The sequence below is a fragment of the Mya arenaria genome, chromosome 11 (assembly GCF_026914265.1).
Source record: "Mya arenaria isolate MELC-2E11 chromosome 11, ASM2691426v1".
NCBI lineage: Eukaryota > Metazoa > Mollusca > Bivalvia > Myida > Myidae > Mya > Mya arenaria.
The window spans coordinates 28,422,306-28,448,109 of NC_069132.1; the positions used below are offsets into that span (position 1 = coordinate 28,422,306).

The 25,804-nt window shown below is 35.4% G+C and overlaps 3 protein-coding genes, 1 long non-coding RNA gene and 2 pseudogenes across 4 annotated transcripts in view; all 6 read right to left on the reverse strand.

Moving 5' to 3' along the window:
* Window positions 1-4,875, reverse strand: part of LOC128208182 (uncharacterized) — a 48,913-nt gene extending 44,038 nt beyond the window's left edge. Inside the window, exons 1-3 of the mRNA XM_052911613.1 lie at window positions 4,840-4,875; window positions 4,424-4,566; window positions 3,135-3,329 (exon numbers count right to left, since the gene is read on the reverse strand). The gene's annotated coding sequence lies outside the window, so the exon portion shown is untranslated. The remainder of the gene's footprint in view (window positions 1-3,134; window positions 3,330-4,423; window positions 4,567-4,839) is intronic.
* Window positions 4,876-6,766: 1,891 nt separating this feature from the next.
* On the reverse strand, window positions 6,767-20,144 carry LOC128208183 (piggyBac transposable element-derived protein 5-like). Its single transcript, XM_052911614.1, has 4 exons — window positions 19,592-20,144; window positions 14,021-14,114; window positions 10,697-11,107; window positions 6,767-6,820 (listed from the first exon to the last, which is right to left on the reverse strand). Exons 2-4 carry the CDS (start codon window positions 14,087-14,089, stop codon window positions 6,767-6,769), a joined length of 534 nt encoding a protein of 177 aa, XP_052767574.1. The 5' UTR covers window positions 14,090-14,114; window positions 19,592-20,144.
* On the reverse strand, window positions 8,775-10,665 carry LOC128208180 (piggyBac transposable element-derived protein 3-like; annotated as a pseudogene).
* On the reverse strand, window positions 17,252-19,341 carry LOC128208181 (uncharacterized; annotated as a pseudogene).
* On the reverse strand, window positions 19,283-22,069 carry LOC128208457 (uncharacterized). The gene is made up of 3 exons (XM_052912020.1): window positions 21,853-22,069; window positions 21,569-21,727; window positions 19,283-19,381 (listed from the first exon to the last, which is right to left on the reverse strand). Exons 1-3 carry the CDS (start codon window positions 22,003-22,005, stop codon window positions 19,283-19,285), a joined length of 411 nt encoding a protein of 136 aa, XP_052767980.1. The 5' UTR covers window positions 22,006-22,069.
* Window positions 22,070-23,236: 1,167 nt separating this feature from the next.
* Window positions 23,237-24,927, reverse strand: LOC128207153 (uncharacterized). The gene is made up of 3 exons (XR_008256659.1): window positions 24,603-24,927; window positions 24,114-24,200; window positions 23,237-23,491 (listed from the first exon to the last, which is right to left on the reverse strand). It is a non-coding gene; the product is annotated as an uncharacterized LOC128207153 (long non-coding RNA).
* Window positions 24,928-25,804: the final 877 nt, after the last annotated feature.

The window sequence follows — 25,804 nt, forward strand, 5'->3', positions numbered from 1 at the left end:
ATGTTTGTGTTTAAAAAGGCTGTTAAATGTCACGAAAATGCAAAAACAGTTAGTTCAAAATAACCTCTATAACAGGTGCTTGTATGACGTCATGAGTGATGTCATTGAAAAAGTTTCACATTAAGCTCGATTCGGGCCGCAACATAACTCAGCAGCTGCATTTTGTTTCGACGCCATTTTTTGCAGTGTTCATTCGTTTTGAAAGTGTTCTTTTTTCGAAAATTGACTGGATTACTGGGATTATTTACACACAATACCTATTGGGCAATCAATGAATTACCTATACAGTCCTACTTTAACCATTATTTGTTTTGATAACTAATTTAAGCCTGAAAATTTTGTAAACATGTTCTTGATAAAATGTACAGCATCAGAGAAAAAAATATTTGAAATTTCTTTGTACATTGCATACGACGTAATGGAATCATGTCCATATAAGTCGTATGTTAATTCTGACTAAAATCGACAGAAATAACTAAAATTCGGAGGAGTTCGTCGTTTTAGATATAATTTAGTGCTTTTAATAGTTAAAACAACTGCAGAAAAAACTATTTAGTAAACACATCAGCTTGCAAAGAAAAGACAACTCAGCAGAAAATATGTAAGTTATATGTGGTTTATTTCATGTTTTGGTATTTGTATGCAGCTACATTATATATGCTAAAATATGTTTTTGTGCAAAAATTTGCATCGTTGACCAACTGTCGGTCAGAAACCAGGTCGCTCAGCCTTCATTGTTATGATGGGGGCCCTGACAGCGCATATGTAAAACAAACTAGAAGCGCCGCAATGCGACAAAACCAGGTTTTTGTTATGGGCAATCAGAAATTATAGCCAATTAATTTGTTGTATGACTTTATCTTTACTTTTATCAAAAAGAGACGTAACTGAAAATTACTGTTGGCGGAAACCATTTTTCTGTTTTTAGTAATAGTGACCTTGACCGTAGCCCCTCCCCACTCAAAAACAATTCCAAGCTAGCTCTTCACATAAGCTACCTACACACGCAAGTTTCATCAATATCGGTCAATGCTAACTAAAGTTATTGGGCAGAAACCATTTTTCTATTTTAAGTAACAGTGACCTTGACCTTAGCCCCTCCCCCCTCAATAGCAATCCAGGGCTTTTTCTGCCCATTTTGGGAAAAAGACCCTAGACATTTTGGGAAATTTTGCGTCGTGAAAATGCCAAAATTGGGAAAAAGCTGTCTAGTCTCCTGCGAAATAGGTAATGATTTAATATTAGTTTTTTCCCTTTAAAAGACCCGCAAAAATATCTATTGCAATAAATCATGACAGATAATATTTCATATTTCTGATCTCTGAATGTGATGAAAATCAATGATTTCTGAGTTCAATTACCAAAAAAACTTCACATGACATAATTTATTAGGATGTTAAAAAAATGAACCAGTACAGGAAAAAATAATTTCTAAAAAAAAAAAATTTTTTTTTTTTTTTGGATTGGGATTTTTTTCTGAAGATTGGGAAAAATATCTTATATTTTGCTTTGGGAATGGGTCCGATAGTCGGACCCGTGGGTACTATAGAAAAAGCCCTGCAATCCCAAGCTAGCTCTTCACATAAGCTACCTACACACCAACTTTCGTCAATATCTATCAATCCTAACTAAAGTTATTGGCCAGAAACCATTTTTCTATCTCAATATATTTGATTAAGTGTAATTTACGTTTCAATTTAAACTTTAACATTCCCATTTAACCAAGGACCTTTGCTGCTGAAGTTGTAATGTTAGAGATATGACTATGCCAAGTTCCATCGTCACCCAGTGTAACGCCAAAGTGTTTGTGGTTTTGAACGTAACTTAGTTGTGTGTCTTGAAAGAAGAGTGAAGGACGTAGGTAATTAAATTTCATGAGTGACAGAAACATTACTTCCGCGAATTGCCCGATTATTTAAATGTTCACTTTCCTGATCTTGTAAGTAATACAAGTAATTTGAATGCGGATTTATTTTATAATCATTTACGTGAAACTCCATCATGTTCTTGCGGCAATACACTTGAAGACGCCGATCATTACTTTTTTAGATGTCCAAAATATGTTAATGAAAGCACCAACTATTTTTAAATATACGCACTTTCCACCCATTAAGCGCGGAAAAATTACTTTTTTGTATCAACAATTTAAATGAGAATGACAACAGCATACTATTCCAACAAGTCTAGTTGTTTATTAAAGCAATGAAGCGTTTCGAACAAATCTCTTATACTGCCTTATACTAGAATATAGCCAAACAGGTCAAGAGGCGGTACGAGGTTAAAGGCATAAACATCATTCAATTCGTTCAAAAGTTTGTTTGTTTGATTTGTTTTTTTTTTGTTTTTTTCTGCTCTTACTTCTGACGAATTGAAATATTTTCCTTTTTTCATTACTTTTCCTACTTTTCCCCTGTATATTGTATTTTGTTGCAAGGTAATTTATATATGCATATTTAGATTTCTTAACCATCTTGATAATTTATTCGGATTTAGGAGAGTGCCGTTTTCTAATGTTGTAAAAACTTGTGGCCCAACCCTTTTGCTTTTGACTAAGTAAAATATGTCAATCTTTTCTTGTTACTTAGATTTATGTTTTGTCTGTTTTCTTTTGCATGCATTGTCAAAAAGTGTACAATTATGAAGCAATAAAATACGATTAAAGTTAAAGTTAAATGCTGGTGGAGTCCTTTGGATTCAACCCATTTTGAACAGCCCCATTATGAACCTCTGAACAATGAATCAATATTGAATAGCATAAGGATCTTATATATAGTTGATATTTAAACTAGTTAATCTAAATAATCTTGGAGTAAAATTTCCAGCAAAACAATTTGTTTTAAAATAATTCTCATAATTACTTTCTATAAGAAATCATTTGAAAAACCATGCAACTGTACAAAACGCTAACTGTTCAGATGAACTCGAACAAGAACAATCCTAGTCCCTTAAAACAGGATAAAGCTAAGCTCACTATTTTTGTTTAAATAAAATTAATTTAATGTTTACATTTTTAAAAGCCTTTGGACATTTTCTTCACTCAATTTCTATTATGTTAAATTAAGCTTATTGAAATAAGCTACTATTAAATTTGTTACGCTTAAGACCTTCGATAAATTGGGGCCAGTATCACTTACAATTGTGTCCCTGTCGACGGCTGAGGTCTTGAAGACCAAGGTGTGGGCAGAGTGTGTCTCCTGGATGGTCAGGCTGTATGAAGTGTTGATAAACTCGAGTGGGAAGTTGTTACGGACAACAGTAGTAAAGATATTGGCCAGCTGACTTGTGTCGAGCGAGTTTGGGGTACCAAGGTCATATGCATATCCTTGGAACTGTAATATATAATGGCGGATATTTTCTTATAAAAATAATCTTTATTATTTGCCTAAGGAATAGTTCTGGGTTACATGACGCTGTTTTTAAGGAAATCAAAAACTTCAGCCACATGTTTTCAGCCTCTTGCGAGATTTCTAAGCAATACCACGGATTACCTTGTGACAGATACTCGTTTGACCTTTGAATTGTCATTCAACGGGAGCAGCCGCTCCAGGTGATATTAAAACACAAGCACAGGATTTGGAATATATTGTTAATTATAAACTTACATGTTATTCTTTGTTCAATGCAACCTTAATTCAATATCATAGGTGAACTTTTTTATTCTGAACAATATTGCTTTAGACTAATGTCCCAAGGCTATGCTATTTGGATTGGATAGTTTTATGGTGTTTTTTTTATAATGGCTAATACTTTTGCACATTTGCGCCAATTCAAACAATATCCTTTTGTCATAACATTAAAGCTGCACTAACACAGATTGGACGTATTGACATATTTTCATTTTTTGTCTTGGAATGAGCCAATTTTTGCGAAAAATCCATGAAAACCAGTTATATAAGACCTCTAACAAAAACTTTGATTGCAGATTTTTATATTTAGGTTACAAAATTGATGTTTAATGCATTTTTCATAAACAGTTAGTAACGGTTTAAAGCTGCACTCTCACAGATTAAACATTTTGACAATTTTTTTTTATTTTTTGTCTTGGATGATTCAATTTTTGCGAAAATCCATGGAAACTAGATAAATGAGACTACTAACAAAAAATTAGATGGCAGAATTTTGTAACTAAGTTCAAAAACTGATCGTTTTATGTTTTTTTCTTAAACAGTTTAGGCCAAAAACATGAAAATCTACGATCTGATTTTTTGTCAGCAATCTTATATCATTGGTTTGCAGATATTTACGCAAAAATTTGCTCTTTCCAAGACAAAAAAAAAAAAAAGTTGTAAAATGGTAAATCTGTGAGAGTGCAGCTTTTAAAGAGCATTTGTTTTTATTTTGTGACAATTAACAACTGATTGTATGAAAGTTACTAAATTACAATTCCATTATCATCTGCCATATACTAACAAAGTTTGCTTACTGAGAATGTGTTCTGCTGAATATTGATGTTGCTGGAATACACAGATCTCGTAGCATAAGGGCGCCACTAACATCATCCACCATAAAGAGGTCAATGGTGTTGGCTTCTCCTTTCAAATCATAACGGACTACATTGTGGGGACTCTGAAACCAAATGTACAATAAATGTGTGTAATCAAACATTAATATAATTTTAAAACTAAAGATTAAGGCTACATGAAAATGTGATAAATGTATTGTTACAATCTATCTCAAAGTCCTGGAAATATTCAAGATGTCAAACTGAACCCAAAACATTTGAAGTTTGACATAACCGGAACATTGAGATAAAGGAGTTTGACATAGCGATTAGCGTTTATTTAAGATAAACAGCCTAGAACTATAACTATAAGAGGAATGGAAAACTAAGGTATAAACTGTGGTATCAGCATCCATAGCAGTGATGTAGAGGATGGGAAAGCCAACAGCCTGCGTGTCCAAAATGGTTTCGCTGTACTGGCCTGGGTTGAACACCCTTGGGAACAGGTTCCTGTTTACAGAAACCAGCACAACGGTGATATCTGATCGTCAGGGGTTGCCACGGGTATACGGATCTAAAGATATTGAGAAGCAAAATATTTATAAAATTATATACGAAATCGATCTGAAATATTGACAAAAATTAAGCCAGAACAATATTTAAAGATATTTTACAGCCATTGATCAAGCTTTGAATTATCAGATAAATATATATAAATGAGAAAGCTGTTGATACTCTACTGTTATGATAGAACTACACCAGATAATTTTATCGATATGTTTTTCCAAAGCACATACAGAGTAAACATCATTGTTGTCAGCTGAGATGGAGGAACGCAGCGTGATTCGGTCGGACACCTAGTTGATTAGAAAGAATGTGGTAGCCATGTTGTCACCAATAATGTCATACTCCAAGGAGTTGTAGGTAGACTAAAAGCCAACAATATGTACAGGTTTGATATTCTATAGAGGTTTATTTGTACAGATGAACCATGTTGGCTTGAACTCATGGACCAGCAAAAGTACTTCCATCACTGAAAAATTTGAGCCAAGCAAAAATGTATACCTTTAGTATACAGAAAATGGTTCTTTACATCTAGTTCCAGCCAACAAGGAATTCGAGCTATGCGAGTTTGAGCAAACAAGATATGAAAGTGTGAACAAATGAAATATACCCCCATAGGAGTCCGATTCACCAGAAAGTGTGAACAATTGATATATACCTCCATGGGAGCCCGAATCTTCTATTACTACCACACCTCATAAATATCATATATGTTCATGTTGTATTTTGCCAGAATGCCCAATAAAATCAGGATTTACAAATCAGCTATTTTCTCATATATTATTAATGATTCATTGGGCTATGAGAAGTATTCTTGGGTTACAGAAGTTTTCAGCCAGAGCCTGGCTTTACGATTTTTACACTGCAATATTGAAAAACAATCAGGCCAAATATATCAACTCACCTGTGTGTCCCAGTCAGTGGCCGTCACCGTGTCGATGAGGCTACCCTCAGCGAGGCTGCAGTCAATAATACGTCTGTATGGCTTGTTTACGAACACAGGTGGCAACTGGTTCCTCAGTATATTCACAATCAAAGTCCCATTGGCTGACAGCGAAGGAATGCCGTTGTCACATGCAATCAGGGACACCTGAATAGAAGATTTACCAAGGTTTGATAAAACGGTTATTTCAAATGCATGGAACTGTCCAATGAAAGTTTTGCGCATCCTTGACCAGGATAAGATAGAAATTAACTTTTACATGTGCCAAGTGAAAATAAGAAATTTTTATCCATTGGGCACATGCAAGAACCTTCGTTACCAGCTATGCATCAAACTCTCTGGTCATTGCAATGTCCAAAGGAAGTACATGATTGCTACTTTATCTTGGTCAGAAATATTTTATACTGAATGACGTGAAATACAAGTGTTTCAGTGCATTAAAACGCACTACATCATTGTTAAGTGCAATCAAATAGGAGGTTAATTAAATACACAGTGAATATCTCCCGGAATTTGTAAATCTGTGACAATAATTGAATAACCATTCCAGAGAAAATATACTCTATACCAGATATTTGATTAAAGGTTGAAAGAAAAATAAGAGTGATAACATTTCACCATATACATCTTACACATTTCCAATGCTCCCCCAACTACATCTTACACATTTCCAACGCTCCCCCAACTACGTCTTACACATTTCCAATGCCCCCCCCCAATTACATTTTACACATTTCCAAAGCTCCCCCAATTACATCTTACAATTCTTATGCTTGTCACTCACATTGTACTGGTTAATGTTGGTCCGATAATACTGGTCATGAGGAAGACATTCCCTGTGGTTGGGTCCATGTAGAACATGTCGCGGTTGGCTGAGTAGAAGGCAATGTAATAGTTCACAAAATTGTAACTCAATTTTGGTAAATTAAGCATAGCACAAGATTTTTCCTTGTAAATCTTCAAAACATTATATCATTACATGTATGAATTTGTATTTCTCACAATTATTGGAAACTTGAGTAACTCTCAACATATCTAAATATCCTTCCTGCCCTTTTAACCCTTTACCTCATGTAAACCAAGCCATATTAGGCCAGCCAGTGCATGGCTTATCAGTACATTGATAACCAGAAGCCAATAGATAAGGTGTCCCTATCAGTACCCCTTCTGCATATGGATTTATTGAAAATTATTGGAAAATTGACCCTCATGCATTTCAAACTTTTCCAGTGCCTCTTTTCATTTGATCTTTTAGTGGTCAATGTAAAGTTTGTAGTGAATTAAATTTCCAATCTATTGATACAACTTATTTTCTCATGTCTAAATTATTTGTTCATTATATCTACCATCAAACACAAATGCTTGTGAAAAGTTGAGAAATTATCATTCATTTCATTTTATAAGCCACTAAAATTGCCGCCTGTGCACTTTTAATTTATTTTTCTAATATTTCTCAAGGTTTTATCTATTATTTATAAATACAAAGTTTGAAGAGAATAAAAAAAAATAATTCAGTGGTATATTTTTTTACTTTCTAGTCCCATTATTTCCGCATAAAACATATATTTACAACAAAATAAACATGTGAACTTAATTTCAATTCATTCAATGTTATAAACTTATTTATACACAGAAATATACAAAACTTAACAAACATTATTTCAAAGATGAGTATTTTAAAAAGAAAATTGAGTAATTCAATCTTTAAAGTTATAAGGCCAAAACAAAAAAAATGTCTTGTTTCTGGTCACATGCCTCAAAAAAAACAGGGTCGGTAGGTAGGTGTTTTTTGTTTTTGTTTTTTTTATTCAAACCTTTGGAATGAAATAGTATAGCGTTTGAAAAATGATGAAATATTGTCTGCCAATACAACATCATCAAATATGGCTTAAAGGAAACTGGACACAAGTTTATAACCATATTTATGTATTTATTAGTTTAACAGAACAACAACAGCACTATTACATGACAAGAAGCAACAAGTCCAAGACTAGAATTTGAAATAATCTCAAGAAACAATTGTCATTCTTTGTCAGAAAACAAATATAAACATGGATGGAAGAAACCGTAATACTGGGTATTTAAACATCACAGAGACAAAATATCATTTTATTAGATTCAGTGATTTATGCAATGCATAAAACTATGTCTGTGATAACCTTTAGCTGTATATTTTTTTTATGTTTAATATGAAAATTTTGAGTCAGATATTTATCTAAATATTTTTTTCACAGGTTTTATAAAAAATGATGTCTTTGTTCTGATCATATTTACACACACACACACACACCCACACGCACACACACACACACACACACACACACACACACACACACACACACACACACATATATGAAAATAATAATAAAATGACATGTGTTTATATGAATAAATCTATAAACATTTTCACCTGTTCATTATTCATTCAAGACTTCCCCATGTCCCAACCCCATAGACCAATTTATCAAGGTATATATATATATGCATTCATAGCCAAAACAGTGAAAACTTAGATCTGTAACATACTATGTTAAGCAAACAGATTTGACCCTGATCAGACAGCTCATTGAGATGTCTTATCAGGGTCTACTCTGTGTGCAAAGGCATGCCAAAGGGTTTCTGAGGTAAAGGGTAAAGATAGGATTTGATGGATACACAAAGAAAATATTTATCATGAAAACACAAAATATGTTTTATATCTGGAGCTCTTTTTATCTAAATGACCACCGTTCCTACTTTATTTATTAAAAGCAAACTGATCAAATAACCCAGATAAGAGATCGCCCCTTCATTCTTCTATCTGCTTTAATTATAGTATCGGGCACCTAACTAAGTGTAATGTCAATGGTTCTTCATACAGAAAATTAATTTTAATCCTTTAAAACATTAAAAACGAAGGTCCAAAAATGAAACGTTTTAATATGACGTTCGGTATTTGAGAGAGACGAAGTATTTAAATCCATTCACTCAGCATAATGATTTACGCTTCGTCGGCATTATTTTGCCTTAATTCGTCCGATTCAAATAAACCTTGTATATGTGTATAGATAGTCTTTTGAATTACGAAAATGTCGGTGCCAAAACTGTCATTCTCGGTCGAGGCATTATTTGTTTAACGATGGCCCTTTTACGATATCTAAACAACCATACAACTTACCGAACATTTAGCTTCAAGTCGGACATTTTCTCGCTCGCCATGTAAATCGATGAAAAGACTTTTTATTGTTGTTTGCGAATGGGCAACTTTAATGACACTACAACCGTCGAAGTGCGAACATTTGTCTATTTTTATGGCCATCAAATGCGTAACAGACGTCGTCTGCGCAGGGCCAGCCATCTTCGACACGGCCGTATAAAAAACATGTCACGAATATAATATTACTGTCGGATAGCGTGGTTTACTCTTCGGCGCCGCGACCGGGAATCCCGGCTCACTTTACGCTAATTATAAAAAACGGTCTTTACGCTATAAAAAAAAAACGGTCGGGGGTAAAAAGTAGGGTCGGTCGGGTGACCAGAAACAAGACATTTTTTTTATTTGGCCTAATACACTTTTATGTACACAAGAAACAAGGAAAAATAAACTTATATACTTATAAACAAAATATATACATGTTGAATTGTTCATTGAATATTGAAATATATATTAAATACTATTTCAATTCAACAGTTCATGGCCTGGCAGGAGCCCTCTGTGCATGCACTGCCTCATGATAGGGCATGTGGCACTCCTTACACAAATGCACTAAACAAACAGCACAGCCATACACAACTCGAGGAGTGTTAGTTGTCTTCGAAAAACGACTATGATATTTGCATGTAGTCTTTCCTCCAGGCAAATGGACATTAACATGTAATCCCTGATTCCCATCAGCCACACGAGGAGGTTGCACCTGCTCAACAACAGCACGATGCTTCTTAGAATATCCTCCGATTAAGTCCATGAGAAGCACCTCTCTGAAGTTGAGGTTCGTAAACCTGCGCTTCTTCGTTCGCCTGGTTGCTGCTTGCTGATACAATATTCCAGCATTCACAATGCAACAATTTAAAATAAACCAAAATATATAGCGCCACCATTTTTTACCACAGCGTTGTTATATTTCGCCCGGAATTGGTCATGTAGGTCCACTCCGCCCATAAATTTATTATAAGCATAAACAGTATGTGGCTGTTGAAGTTCTAGGTGGTTGCCTAAAACGCGTCTCCTGGCATCTCGTATGTCTGCAGGCTGGCTCAACGTGGATAGGTGGTAGATGAGGCGTTTGTCTTTCCATACGGTTGCCACCACAGCATCCTTCTGGAGCACCTTGAACTCCCCCCGCTGCCGAACATCCCTTGGCTTCTTCAGATCTTTCGGAAAACCAATGCGATTCACTCTAACTGTCCCACAACCGTATAATCCGTTTCCTAACAAGCTTTCCAAGAGTGGTAATCCCGTAAAGAAATTGTCAAAATATATATGGCGTTTAGAATTCTGCACTCCCTGAGTTAAGTTCATAACCACATCATGACCGAGGCCATGATGAGTCCTGTCCTGGCGGCCAAGGTACACATCAAAGTTCCAGTATGCACTTCGGCTGTCACACAGCATCCACACTTTTACTCCACGTTAAATGGATTTATTAGGCATGAATTGCCGAAAAGACTCTGCCAGAGTACTTAATCATTGCCTCATCCACAGCAACTTCTTTAGATAATGTATATGCACGTTTGAAACAGTCCATAACAGCTGTCATAACTTCACTGACCTTGAGCAGGCAGTCATATCCAGGTTCACCGCGCCTTGGTTCAGAGGTCCTGTCAGAAACATTGAAGTACTGGGCTAGTTTCTGGAAACGGTTGCATGTCATTGTTCCCATGATGCCTGGGTTGCCAATGAAGGGATTCGATGACCAGTACATAGATATCTCTTGCAGCTGCTGGATGCCCATCAGGACGTTGATGGCCAAAAATGACCTCATCTCAGCCTCCGAAGTCTCATGCCAGAAGGAGTCAAATCCATCCCTGGCCTGTACCCACTGGGCGTAGGTGTTGGTGTGCACAATCATGGTTATGAGCTGGATTGGGAAAACAAGCCAGAAATAGTCAAGAGGTGTTGCTTGGTCCACATCAAAGTCATCAGGGAAGTTTGGCCCTGGTGTCTCTGTGAAGTCATCAATCTGCAAAGATATAAAACAAGAGGGCCATGATGGCCCTAAATCGCTCATCTGAGTAAAAGAGTTTAACCTTTGTTATTAATATAGTTTATTTCTCAAAGAATATTGAACAAGAGCTGTCAAAGTATGTGACAAATGCCCCCCAATGTGACATTGATCTATGAACAAGAACATAAAAAGTTGATCTTGCCTTTATGTGTCAAATACATATTGCAAGTTATATTAAATTGCCTCTGAGCATAGAAAAAAAAAACAATCATACTAAATGACAGCCAACACTCTTTATGTCCTCATATTCAGCATTCCATTGTGAATAAACACTTAGTGTATCTTTCACCTTAGAGGTATGGACATGGGTCTTGCACACGACACGTTGTCTTGGTATGTCGAAAACATATGGCAAGTCATTTTAAAATCTGTCCATATAAGAGTAAGTCACAGCGCGGACACGACAGCCTATATTTTCCTTCAGGTTGCCATGGCAACCAGAGTTCTGCATGGAATTATTTTTTTTGAACAATTTTGGAAAAGTACCAACCAAGGATCATTCCTATGAAGTTTCATCAAAATTGTCCAAGCGGTTTAGGAGAAGAAGATGATTGTAACCAATTGTTGACACTTTTCCTTTAGGTTGCCATGTCAACCAGAGTTCTACATGGAATTAATTTCTTTGAAATTTGTTGAAAAAGCACCAACCAAGGATCATTCCTATGAAGTTTCATCAAAATTGTCAAAGCGGTTTAGGAGAAGAAGATGATTATAACGAATTGTTGACATTTTCTTTTAGGTTGCCATGGCAACCGGGCCAAACAAAATTATGTGAACAAATTTAAGAGAGGTCCATGCAAGGACACTTCAAACCAAATTTGCTGAAGATCTATCAAGGGGTTCATGCGAAGAAAATGTTAAGTTTTTTTTTACTAATTTTAGCTCTGGTGGCCCTTAAAAGGGGCCAAACAAAATTATTTGAAAAGACCTAACAGAGGCCCATGCTAGGATGCTTCAGACTTGAAGATCAATCAAGCAGTTAATAAGATCAAGTTGTTTAAAGGTTTTTCTATTTTTTGCTCTGGTGACCCCTAAAAGGGGCCAAACAAAACCATTTGAACAAAGTTGAGAGAGGACCATGTAAGGATGCTACATATCAAGTATGGAGTCATTCTGACCTTTACTTTCAGAGGAAAAGATGTTTAAGTGACAAGACAATGTAAAAACAAATGACCCCTGAGCAAGGCCAATTTGACCCCGGGACAATAATTTGAATACCTTTGGTGTAGGTCCACTAGGTAACACTATATACCAAATATGAAAGCTCTAGGTCTTATATTTTGGAGAAGAGGATTTTTAAAGTTTTATTATATAAGACTATATAAAAATATTGAAAACCTAAGCCTATGAACACGGGGCGTGGCCAATTTTGACCCCAGGGCTAAAGTTTGAACAATCTTAATAGTGGTCCGATAAACAATGCTTCATACCAAATATCTAAGGCCTTCGCCTATTGGTTTCGGAGAAGAAGATTTTATAAGTTTTCATCATATACATATATATAAGGAAACCCATGACCGCCCGGGTGGGGCCATTTTTTGACCCCAGGGCCAAAGATTGAACAATATTGGTACAAGTCAACTAGATGATATATCATGCCAAATATCTAAGCTCTTGTCACTACTTGATTTTACGTGTGTATCTATATATGTATATTTGTTATTAATTGTTGTATGTTGCCCATATTGAAAATTGGTATGTGTACTAAATATGTTATCCAGTTTAAATTAAGACGTTACTTGCCTTGTGAGTTCGGAGAAGATTTTTTAAGTTTTCACTATAACACATATAGAGAAAACCCATCAGCCCCGGGGTGTGGCCAATTTTGACCCCAGGGCCATATTCTGAACAAACTTTGTAGAGGTCCACTAGACGATGAATCATGCCAAATATCTAAGCTCTAAGCCACGTAAGTTCAGAGGAGATGATTTTTGAAGTTTTCACTATAAACATATAGAGAAAACCCATGACCCCCGAAGGGGGTGGGGCCAATTTTGACCCCAAGGCCATAATTTGAACAATCTTTGTAGAGGTCGACTAGACGATGAATCATGCCAAATATCTATGCTCTAGTCCAAGTAAGTTCAGAGGAGAAGATTTTTGAAGTTTTAACTATAAACATATAGAGAATACCCTAACCCCCCTGGGCGGGGCCAATTTTGACCCCAAGGCCATAATTTGAACAATCTTTGTAGAGGTCCACTAGACGATGAATCAAGCCAAATATCTATGCTCTAAGCAACGTAAGTTCAGAGGAGATTTTTGATTTTTTTAAATATAAACATATAGAGAAAACCCATGACCACCCAGGGGCGGGGCCAATTTTGACCACAGGGCCATAATTTGAACAATCTTGGTAGAGGACCATTTGGTGATCCTACCTACCATATATCAACGGCCTAAGCCTTGTGGTTTGGGAGAAGAAGATTTTTAAAGTTTTTCTTTTCCATTGCCATGGCAACCAGAGTTCTGCATGGAATTCAATTCTTTGAACAATTTGGTCAAGGGGACCACCCAAGGAACATTCCTGTGAAGTTTGGATGAAATTGGCTAAGCGGTTTATGAGGAGATGTCGTTTAAAGTAAAAGTTTACGGACGGACGACGGACAAATTGTGATCACAAAAGCTCACATTGTCACTAAGTGACAGGTGAGCTAAAAAAAGTATGTTGTTTTATTTAAAGGATTGGATGCTGCTTACTGGTACAAGTTAAACTCCCTAAGAAGTCAATAATTACTTCAGGGGTCAGGCAAACAAAAGTGTGACACTGTGGAAAAGTATGTGTCTACAAAAGATCACAGGCAACACATAAAACGCAACAACAGATTAGCCAATAACTAACCCATTGGTAAACTTGACAATGGCAACCTGAATAGCATCCTCATGTACATGTAGCGGTTCTCTACAGAAGATGCTGATGAGAAACTCCAGCAACATGGGACAGCTGCAGATCAGCCAGGATCTATAAACAGGATAGAATGTCTGAGAAAATTTAACCCTGACCATTTTGCAAGCCAGTTTCTCAGCTGGTAATATTTAGAAACAATTTTCAAGTAAAATACAAGTGTAAATGCACTCTTGACATCTATAAAAGTTGGGTCTAAATAAAGGTTATGTTTAAAGTGACTCGCTCAAGTTTTTGGACCAAAAAATAGTTTCCTGGTAATGCACTTATTTTATCATTTTTAACCCTATGATATCGAAATTGCAGAAAAAAATACAGTTATAGCATAAAAAAGTATATTGGTTTTAGCCGGTTTGGAACCCATGCTTGTAAAGTCAAGAAAGAAGTGGAAAACAGCCACCTAGTCCTTATGGCCAACGGGACTATACAAAAAATTGATACATTGATAACATAGCAAGCAAAATTATGGATATGCTGACCAGTTAAGGATACATTGATAACATAGCAAGCAATCAAGGAACACCACAGCCATAAAAAAGAAAATCACGTTGCTTACGCAATTGAAAATTGTGATCTTCAAAGATGACATTTGCTCAACATTTGCTGAAGGGTTCCAGCTTTGGTTATTTTTGTTTCAACACTCCTTATGTTTTGCTACAATTTATTTCGTAATTAAAAAAATAAGCGCATGTTACAAACCATGATGGTGTTACTTTAAGAATAGAAAACAGCACATACCAATTTATTCTGGCTAATTTGGTATTGGAGTTTTTTTTTGTACACAGTAGGAAATATCGCACAAAGACTATAGCTCACCTTTCAATACTCAATGTATTGGTTTCATTTTTTTCTTTTAAACATTAAGCTGTATTTACCGGAATTTCTAATGTGCCCTTGGAAAATACAGTTTGTATCATATTATGCATTTATCAATGAATGGGGTTTACAAGAGGTGTCACAGAAATATGACAAAGCCCTAAACTTGGCCTTGTCAGATTGATAGCTAATTGACCTCTGTGACCTTGACCATTGAGGCTCGTGCGGAAGATTTAATAGTATTGAGTTAGTTACAGCTTAGATACAAGTGTAATGGATGGAGGATGGAAGCATGGATGCAACCTGTAAATGCCGCTCTTTTGAGGCATAAAAACTTCTTTGACAATGATGCCTAATGAGATTAAGTAAGGATATCAAACATCATTTTTTCCATATAGAGATTATAAAGAGAAAGGGTAAATTGATAATAAGTCAGCAGGGCTGAGTTAAAATACTTCATTCCTTGGTGAGTCCATTTTTCTGATGCAATGTCAAAATTGCATTCAAAGGGAAGTAACACCTCTATGAATCCTGTTTAACTTTTATACACAAATAAACCACCCTAATGATGTTTTTTTATTGTCGTTTTAATAATATGACCCTAAATTGTTTGTGACTCGGACAGATTGAGCGATATTGACTTGGACGATCGATACTAAGACAGACACTCGCTTAATTAATGACTAATTGGATTTTATAACCTGGCGAGTCAAGTAATAACTGCTGTTTTTCTCAATGTATACAAGTGTTTCCTATAATCATAGATAGAACAAAAATAGTTGAATGTAGACTGCAACAACAACCAGCCAATGAGCTGACTAACACCACACACAAGATGAGTTGGTAGCTAGGTAGGGTTTTGTATCATGTTAATACATTGTATCACTGAAGGTTTATTGAAGTGCACAAGAAAAAATATACGCTAAATATTGTGATGCATGTATTCTTTTTTCAATTTGATGGGGGCAAAATAAAAAAAATGTAATGATTGAGGCCTTAAATACAAGGGTGAAGATAACAGATCTTTTTTTTGTAATGTTGCATTGAAATGCATTAAAATTGAGACTTGAACATTAATGTCATTTATAGGCATAAGCCATGCCTAGTCAGAGTTTACATAACTGACACATGTGCATGTACGCTTCATTTCTCTAAGTAAATCAAACTTCATTTATATAATTATAATAAATATTATTATAATTTATTATGACTTTTTTGATTTCTGTTTTCTGGCAGGAACATTCTCTTTTTGTTTTCGGTTCAATTCTTGCTGAGTCCTTTTAGATTTCATTTATTCAATCTATTTTCGGTCTTTCTCCTCTTTTTTCGCCAACTTTGAATAAATTACACTTTGTCTGTTGAAATGACGAAGTTTTTGTTGTCTGTTTTATGTTTTCTGTTTTTTTTTTGGTTCTGTACTTTGCATAGGGAACATTTCATTCGCAGTGTTGTGATCATCTTTTCTCAATTATTTTTGTTTTGTACATTTTCCATGTTTAAACTAATTATCTATATTATGTCCACTACTAAATGCAGCTAAGGATGTTATCATTTTTGCAGTGCAGATTGCCGACTGAACAACTTTAAGGGCCTTTTTCTCAGTTACTTCATGGACAGTTTTATCTGTAACAATTCATCAACATTGGCATTATTTCTGTGAAAAGATTAAATATGGCAGAATTTAGTGACAAAGCAAGAGCAAATGAGTCATCTGCATTATTAAGTTGCAGGTTCACTGAGGAATCACTGACATCAAGACATGCTGAAGGGGATAGAAAAGGATCACATGACATAGACGGTGATGCAGATGGACTCTCAAGCTCTGGAGCAGATGACATGGGCAAAAGCGCAGATGGATTCTCAAGCTCGGGAGCATATGACATGGGCAATAGCGCGGATGGACTCTCGAGCTGGGTAGCAGACGACATGGACAATAGCGCCGATGGACTCTCAAGGTCTGGAGCAGATGACATGGGCAGTGGCGCAGATAGCACTCAAGCAGTGTTAAAATTTGGAAACTGTTCCTTGCCGTGGACTGAGATTACTTGCAGGAAGCTGTGTTGTATGCCTGTAAGTTTGATAAAACTCGTCAACAGAGGTGTTCCAATGTGATTTGATGGACTTGAAGAAGGACCTGTCAGATGGCTGAGTCCAGGTACTGGTGTGACTGGGCAATTCTATGAGAATGATCTTCTCTTCACGGGCAACTCAAGGTTATTGTGAGAATGGTGACCATCAAAAATCAATATCTTCGGCTTTGACTCTTCAATTCTTGGGATAAAAGACTCCGTAAACCATTTTGGGCAATGTCATCTTTTGTCCTGAATCTCAACAATGAATCATTGTGAAACACTGGTTTCCATTTACCAGTTGCTGAATATATGTATAAGTCCTTAGTTGAATGTGAAATAAAAATGGTTCAACGTTTGTATGATTTTTTATCTGGTTTATGAAATAGAAAGGACTGGTGTCTTTAAACAGTAACACTTGAAAGGTAGCAGATTAGTAAAAAGATGATAAAGAGTATTATGCTTCAACTGATGTTCAAAAAAGTTTGATGAAAATAAATGAAAATCAATGTCACATACATATCCCAAATTTTATTATCACTAATGTGCAAGTAGTGCACATCTGCCACAGATTGTTTCAATATTTTAACCTCATGCTATATCCAATGATTTTTAAAAAAAGCTTCAACTTCAACATAATATTGAAATGAATATATATGAAGTATAGGCTCTAACGAGCTTTTGAGCGACAAACCGATTCATGTTTGATTTAATAATACCATGCACAAGACAAATTTTGATAAATTAAAACAACTTTATTAATTTTGGTGTAATCTTATTTGGGAATAAGAGAGCATCTTTAATAATACCATGCACAAGACACACCGATTAAGAACCATTTATCGTGTGAAAACAAGTACTATTATCAACAAAGTTGATATTCTCACCTGACGGCCATTTACCAGATATCAATTTAAATATAATTTTAGTGCACCTAATACCAGAGACATGTGACTGTGTGTCTATTATATATATAAACTTGTAAGCACAAGTAACACATTAAAAAAAACATCAGCATATTTAAATATTCATTTACAAAAAACACAACATAAACAGTAAATGTTAAAGCAGCACTCTTACTCCCAAATAAGATTAATTGACCAAAAAGGTTGAATAAATGTTGAAAACTGGTTCTTTTGAAGGATCTTTTGATCTTGCTATCAGTTATTAATATTTTATAGAAATGCATTATATAGTAAGAAGTTAAAGCTTTATCACTCATTGTTTTGTTGTACATGTGTAAGTTTTGATTTTGAATAAGGGTGTTGCTTTAATATAAAGTTGAACATATTTTTGTAAGTTCAGGCATATGAGGGCACAATGCCATTTCTAAAATTGCACCGCATAAAACACACAAAAAATTTCAGATGGGAGTTTAGTTTCTGTTGCTATCATGGGCTCTGTTGGTATCTTGTAGGTTTTGGCCAGTCCAATAATCCTCTCTACATGCACCCGTTTATGCTACCACACTACGCTCCACAATCTGCCTGGCACTTGTTGAGCCTCCATATGAAGATGACACATATGAAACCAAACCCCCTGGTGAAGTTCCAATCAGCACTATCACAGTGTTCCTGTTTTTATAAGTAGGAAACCTGGCTTGCTGTGTGGGTTTAGTTTTTAGGTTTTTTTTATTGGACATTCTGTTCTATCTACTATAACACTTGTGTTTGGGTAGTTTCTTTTGAAACTGCTTGGAGCAAAGTGCTTAACAAGTTCTTGTTGAGTTCCCTCTACTGTTTCTCCATGAAGAGATTTTCCCATGTAATAAATATGTTTGAAATAACACTTTCAGCAACACTGAACATTTTAGACAGTTCAAAGCTTGTTGTGTGTCGCCTTAGTTTCATTAACACAACTAAAAATTGCTCAGGCACAGTCACACTTATAACAGAGTGATATACATAGTTCAGATGATATGCTGCTGGTCCAAGTGTACTCAAAACAAACATAAATTTCCAATAATTTTCAAGTCCAGTTTAAAAATGAATTGCTGCTGAATCATGTTCAAAGTTATAAATAGAAAATGCTGGTTGTTTTGGTGTCTGAACCACAGCATCTACATATGAAGGTATCCCTTGCACATCAGTTTCAACTTCAGATACAGTTTCAGTGTCCATTGGAATTACTTCCTCAACTGCTCCAACATCCAAATCATCTGAAACAATTTCTAACTTCTGAGCAATAAACTCTGGCTGTGGCTCTTCACTGATATTCGAAATGTCATGGAATAGCTTTCTCTTTCTAGCATCTCAAGAGAGACATCTGTCCTTGCATGCCCTCTTCAGTCCAGGAGGATAGAATGGGAAATGTTTTTTTTTTACCTCTCAGGTTGTCAACTCATGACAGGGAATTTACCCAGGATGGGCTGGACCAAACGTTCGGACCTGGGGATGTGGTTACTGGTACATTGTATGGAGTGGGTGGGTGTAGCAAATTCTGGTATGCGGAAAAAAACTGAGAGCCATTAAGCACAGATTCGAAAGATATACAGACTGCACTGTACATGTAGTTTCTTGACATGTATATTGTATTGTTGTATGTATGATCAATAATCAGTGCGCAAATTAGGGCTGCTATTTTTTATTTGTATTGAAATCTTTTATATTTATAATGAATTAAAACATATACAAACGTATTTTATCTCACCAGAATATGTCTCCGTGTGGTAATCATCTCCCGTGAAATGGTTCTCACAGATGTACAGTACTTCGTAGGTGACCACATTTCGAACTTCGATTTTCCATTTTTAATTGCGTGCACCCATGCATCTCGTCAGGCTTTGTCCTTTGGAAACTTATGACGTCCTTTTCATGGACAAAATGGTACAACATAAGTTGTTTCAAGCATGATTAATCACTTTCAATGTATAACTGTCAAACGCTTGGTTAACCCTTTAGCGCATGTATACGAGATAGGCCGACATAGCTCATTAGCAGATGTAAACGCATCTGGCCGACCCTATACACTACTGGATGTAAACGCATCTCCCGCATATTTCAATAGGGTCATTTCAATACTTCAATATTGCATCTTTCTTTTTGTAAACAATATCCCGGATGTTTATAAAGCTGAAGATTAACCTTTTGTGTATTGATTTTCCCTCGAAAATGTCGTCTGCTAAAACTTGAAGGTCATTATTTATACTGCCAATCACAGGTGTGAGATCCTACTGTGACGTAATAAAACCTCGAGGAATTGCAGTACTGTACAGTATGGAATTTCCCCCAAAACATTGATGCGTAATTCAATGAAATTATAATGTCAGTTTAATTTACCATTAAAATCAATAAAGATAATAATTATTTGTAGATAATATTTTGTGTTACAAACAATAGAAACAATAAGTAGCTGAGCATGGTTCCGGTCGTAAAATAGGTCAAGTAAACAACATTTGTGCAAGCGTTTGATGATCTAGATCTTTTTATTCATAACTTGGAAAACATTTATCGGCTTTCTTTTTGTAAAGAATTTTATGAGGGGGTAATAAATTTAAACAGACACTCTGGACTGGATCTCTCAGCTGGATGACACCGGATATTCCTGCCACATTTCTGTGTACTGTATTATACACAAGAACATCAATTGTCGGCTTTTTAATCCAGATGTGTCTTTTTTATGATAGGGGTAATAAAATTTAGATCGATCCCAGCATATTATTACCCTTTGATTTAATGCAATTATGGCATTTCAAAGAAATGTTACAATTCCATCTTGGAAATGCATTCACAGATGAAATAAAGAATTTTATATTTCATCATTGACACCATTTATTAGATAAATTAATTACCTATAAAAAATGTATTCACATAAAAAAGATTTGGAAACAATTATTTGGAGTAATATTGATTTTAAGGTCATACTGCTGTATTCATTTGCTCATTTTCGAATATCCTGAAAAGTACGATTCTAGGACATTTGCCCCCCCGGACATTTGCCCCCCCGGATGTTTGCCCCCCTTTTGGACCATCGCGGACATTTGCCCCCCCACCGTTTTCGACGGGGCGGACATTTGCCCCCCCGCCGTTTTCGAGGGGGCGGACATTTGCCCCCCCCCCCGGTTTTATAAGTTTATACCAAGATATTAAAAATATATTAATTTATAATTACATATAAATACAGATTACACCGTTCAGGTCACACATGTGACGATGTAGGCTTAGGTAAGACAACAATGTAAATCCTTTTATAATATTTTTATTTCAAATCAGAAGTCATATAGCACATTTATAGCACTCATATATACAAGTATATACAGCAAAAAATACGTTTCTGTTCTAACCTGGAATCAATGAATATAGTTTATATTAATAGACTTAATTAACTACGATTTATACTTAGTTCGAATGATAGATGTCTGGACAACATTGTTCTCTGCCCAAACATTAATATCAAACGTAGTAATGATATGGTATGCACGCATTTTAGGATTACAACATGAACGCTCTGTCGTTTCTGAGGTTTTTAGCTATTATGACAAAAGGGTAGATAACTCTCCATGCTGTTCGTGTTCAAAATGTATGACTAAACTTTTTTTGTTCAGCATATTATTATTTTTTTTTTATTAAATTAAATTCACTAAAAAAATATTTTTTAATCTCAAAAATATCACATAATTCGACTTACCTCGACAGGTTGAGAGAACATCTTGTCGGCGATGATCTGACCTGGCCACCCTCTGTTCGCCTGAACGCTGAGCTGGATTTCTTTCCGGACCTTTAAACCACCGACATGGGAGTCGTCTTTCTCGTGGTTGTGCTCTCGTGAGGAACGAATCTCTGTGGCCTGTAATGAATTTCTTTTATTTTATTAACACGCTGGACGACACACTCTATTGACAAGATTTCTAATTTCGAAAGAGTTATAACAGATTTATCTTAATTCAGTGAGTATTTAAAGAAATAACTTACTGGACTGTCAGTAATAACTGCTCCTTTGCATTCCAAGGTGCGTCTCTGTGAGCACTCCCAGGTGATGGTGGTCTTGCTGCTTTTCTTCTTCGTGTACGTAAAACTATCAAAGCAAAGCTTTGGTGCGCCTCTACTACTCGTAATGAATTCCATGTTGCTTCGTGGAAGTGAATTGTGAGTTGTAATTTGTGATAGGAAATACGTCCATTATATGAGTCCCGTGTTCTTATTTTGTATTTTGAGCAAAAGTATATCTTCTTTGATATCATGCAAACAGAGGTAAATAGCGCAATCGAGATTGCTTTAATTGTTTCTCATTAATTAACTCTTCTTTGATATCATGCACACATAGGTAAATAGCGCGATCGGGATTGCTTTAATTGTAGTGTTGGATCGCACTTTAATACAAACACATGTTTGGTGTTGATAGTTTGTAAGATTATTAAAGTTATCGCAAATGTCCGCCCCATCGAAAATGGAGGGGGGGCAAATGTCCGCCCCCTCGAACATTGAGGGGGGGGCAAATGTCCGCCCCGTCGAAAACGGCGGGGGGGCAAATGCCCGCCATGGTCCAAAAGGGGGGCAAACATCCGGGGGGGCAAATGTCCGGGGGGGCAAATGTCCGTTTACCGAAAAGATCCGGGGGGGGGCAAATGTCCGGGGGGGCAAATGTCCGTTTACCGAAAAGTACCTATACAGATAAGGACTGCTTATCAGTAAGATGGCTATTGACTGGGAGGTGTAATCTGGCCACTTGTCTATGTGCTAAAGGGTTAAACAATAATGGCGTCGATGAATCGATAAGATCCGAGGATACCCGGATAAAGGACCTACTCGACAGCAGTGCCACCTATAATGGCATTTACCTGTACGAAATTTTCCAACCGTAAAACATAGGTAAAACTTTAAATTTTACGTACGGAATCATGTAAATTACGTCCAGAATTAAGGAAAATAAAGAACGATTTACGTGTGCTAAGCAGACGGAAACTGACCGTAAAAGTGGATGTAATATTTAAATTAACCGGAATTTCGGAACAGGAATTTTTATTAAATTCTGTGCATAAAAATTTCCGTACGTAAAATTTAGATAGAATTACGTATGCCAAACGGACGGAATCTGACCGTAAAAGTGGACGTAATATTTAAATTAACCGGAATTTTGGAACAGGAATTTTCCAAAAATCTGACCGTAAAATGGCACGTACTATTTAATGTAACTGGAATTTACAACATTTCTAGAACTCAGTTCATTGCTTTTCACTACATGCCTGCTTAAACTTTTCCAACTCTTGTTTAAAAAAAATAATATAATTTTCTTTCATATTATTTATTATATTATATATACTTCATTTACATTTGCATGAGTTTATTTTTTTGTGATTTTAAAATCAATTAACTGATAATAATGATATAATCTGCAATATAAATTTATGATGAAATTATATTAAAAGAGACACTGAGTCTACAAAGACTTATTTGAAAATAAAAGTTATTGTGTTTTTGGATTCCTCTGTGAGTTTTATGTCCATGGTTATTTTCACTTTTTTTACACAGACTGAACTTGCTGGAAGGATGATGCCTTTTTTTCCAGTCAGATCCAAATGTATTCTGTCCAGCAACTATGACGTCACACAATCTGCAGTAAAATTTAATATCATGTAAAATTATTTTATCACTAGTATCAAAATGCATCATTTTTAACCCATTTATACATTCTCAAGCACACTTTATCATCCTCACAGCTTAAAGTGACTCGCTCATGATTTTGGACCAAAAATAAGTTTTCCCAGTAATGCATCTGAAAACACTTATTTATCATTATTTTACTCTATCATATCAAAATTGCAGAAAAAATACAGTTAAAGCATTAAAAAGGATTTTGATTATAGTGGGGTTCGAACCAACGCCGGTTAAGTCAAGAAAATATTAGAAACCAGCAGGCTTGTCCACACTGCCACCAGTGAGGACTTATACAGATTGGTGAATATGTTGACAAGGACATGCCCAGCGGTCAAACCCTGTTTTATGGCTTTGGGCAATGGCTAGAAACATGCAACAAAACACACAAATGCAAACATTCAATCCACATAGCCTGCATTTTAATTACCCACTACATAAAAATGTTACTCATCACAAATGTGTTGTTGTTGTTTTTTACATGAGTAACAATACTGCTTTAAAACTATAAGACAATAAAAACAGCATGATTTCCATATAGATATATTTCTTTCTGAATTAAAATACAATCCTTCACAAACCTTCAATGAGGGTAAGGTCTGCTTTATATGCTCCAACTGTTACTTTCAGATCTTGTTTTCTCCCTCGCCATTGAATATTAAAGCCATCTACAAGCATTTTAACAAAGAATAACATACATACACAGAAAAACATAATTAAAACTCACAATTTTACAGACTTGTCACTTACAGTTTCTTAAGTTGATAGTTATTTAAGGTAGTAATATACTTTAATTTTTATTATGCAATGTATCATGCATGTACATTTATGGCTTTATTTTGACACACTCAATTTAAACATTTCCCTTTTCAACATACAAATGTAAAGTTCTGACCATGTTTTCTATACAAATACAATCTGAAATACCATGTGTTATGAACTCACAGTGAGGGGAATAGCATTATTTTACTTATATATAGCATAACTTTTTAAAAGACTCATAATTATGTAACAAGTAGGATAAAATGAATGACATATAATTTAAGATACATTTTGAAATAAGTGTTTACCTTCAAACCATGAGAGATCCTGATTATATCCAGCAAAACAATAGGAATCTTCAGAAGGTTAAATCACCATGGCTGCCGTGTTTACATCAAGAAAACCAGAAAACCCGCCTGATCATTTGAAATCCACTGATCTTATTGGCTACTGAGCCCTGATTCTCTGCATACTCACTGAAATTTTCTGCTTGACCTTAGATAATCTGATAAGCCCAGGCAATGTGTACTGTGAGAAATAGCTTGGTCAATAAACTAACAGAGCACACTAGTAAAAGGCTTCTTATTTCTAAAGAATACAAAACTGAATTATTTATGTTCATGTTTTGCTTTAGAAGTGTATAGTGTGTAAGCAAGAACAATTAACATTAATAAGGTTATAAACCAATAACATTAGAATGTATGTTTATCTTTTTGTGCTTTCTTAAACTTATGAAATGAAAATTTAATAATAATAATAGTAATAATAATAAAAAATAAAAAATATAATAATAATAATTATTATAATGAAAACAATAATAATAAAAATAATAATAATAAATAAATAATATTAATAATAATATTAATAATAAGAAGAATAAAAATAAAGACAAATTCTGATGATGCACCAATTAACATAAAAGTCATTAAGAAAAAAATGGAAGTCCCTATTTACGGCCAGAAAAATGAAATTTCCGTGTGTCATGTAAAACTTAGTCTGTTTTAGCAGTTAAAAGTATTTCAGAAATTTTCTAAGTTTGAAATTACAGCCAGAATCAGTTTCCAACCGTAATTTTGTATATTTTCCGTACGTAAATGAATGAAATTCCAGTCCAGGTACATAATTTTCCTGCCCACAAATAAATTACTGCCAGATTACGAGCGTAAATATGATATTCCTGCCACTTTCCTGCCAAATTCTGGCCGGATTCCTGCTGAAAATTGCGTACGGGTAACCTGCTAAAGTCGCTAATTGCTGAAAGTGGCAACTCTTAAAAAATCGGCTTATGACTTATATTTTGTTCATTGCTATGTCAAATCATCTGTGAGGAAGTTGGCACCTGATCATTGACAAGAATCCTGTGAATTTGCTTGTAAGGCTTCAGAGCTGTTGATGGTCCGGGAAGATTGGAACTAGATGCTCCCTCAGTGAGTGCTGACAGGGTGTTGCTTACTGCTTTTAAATGGGATGTGCTACATCCCCAGTTATACGACCTTATTGAAGTTTCATT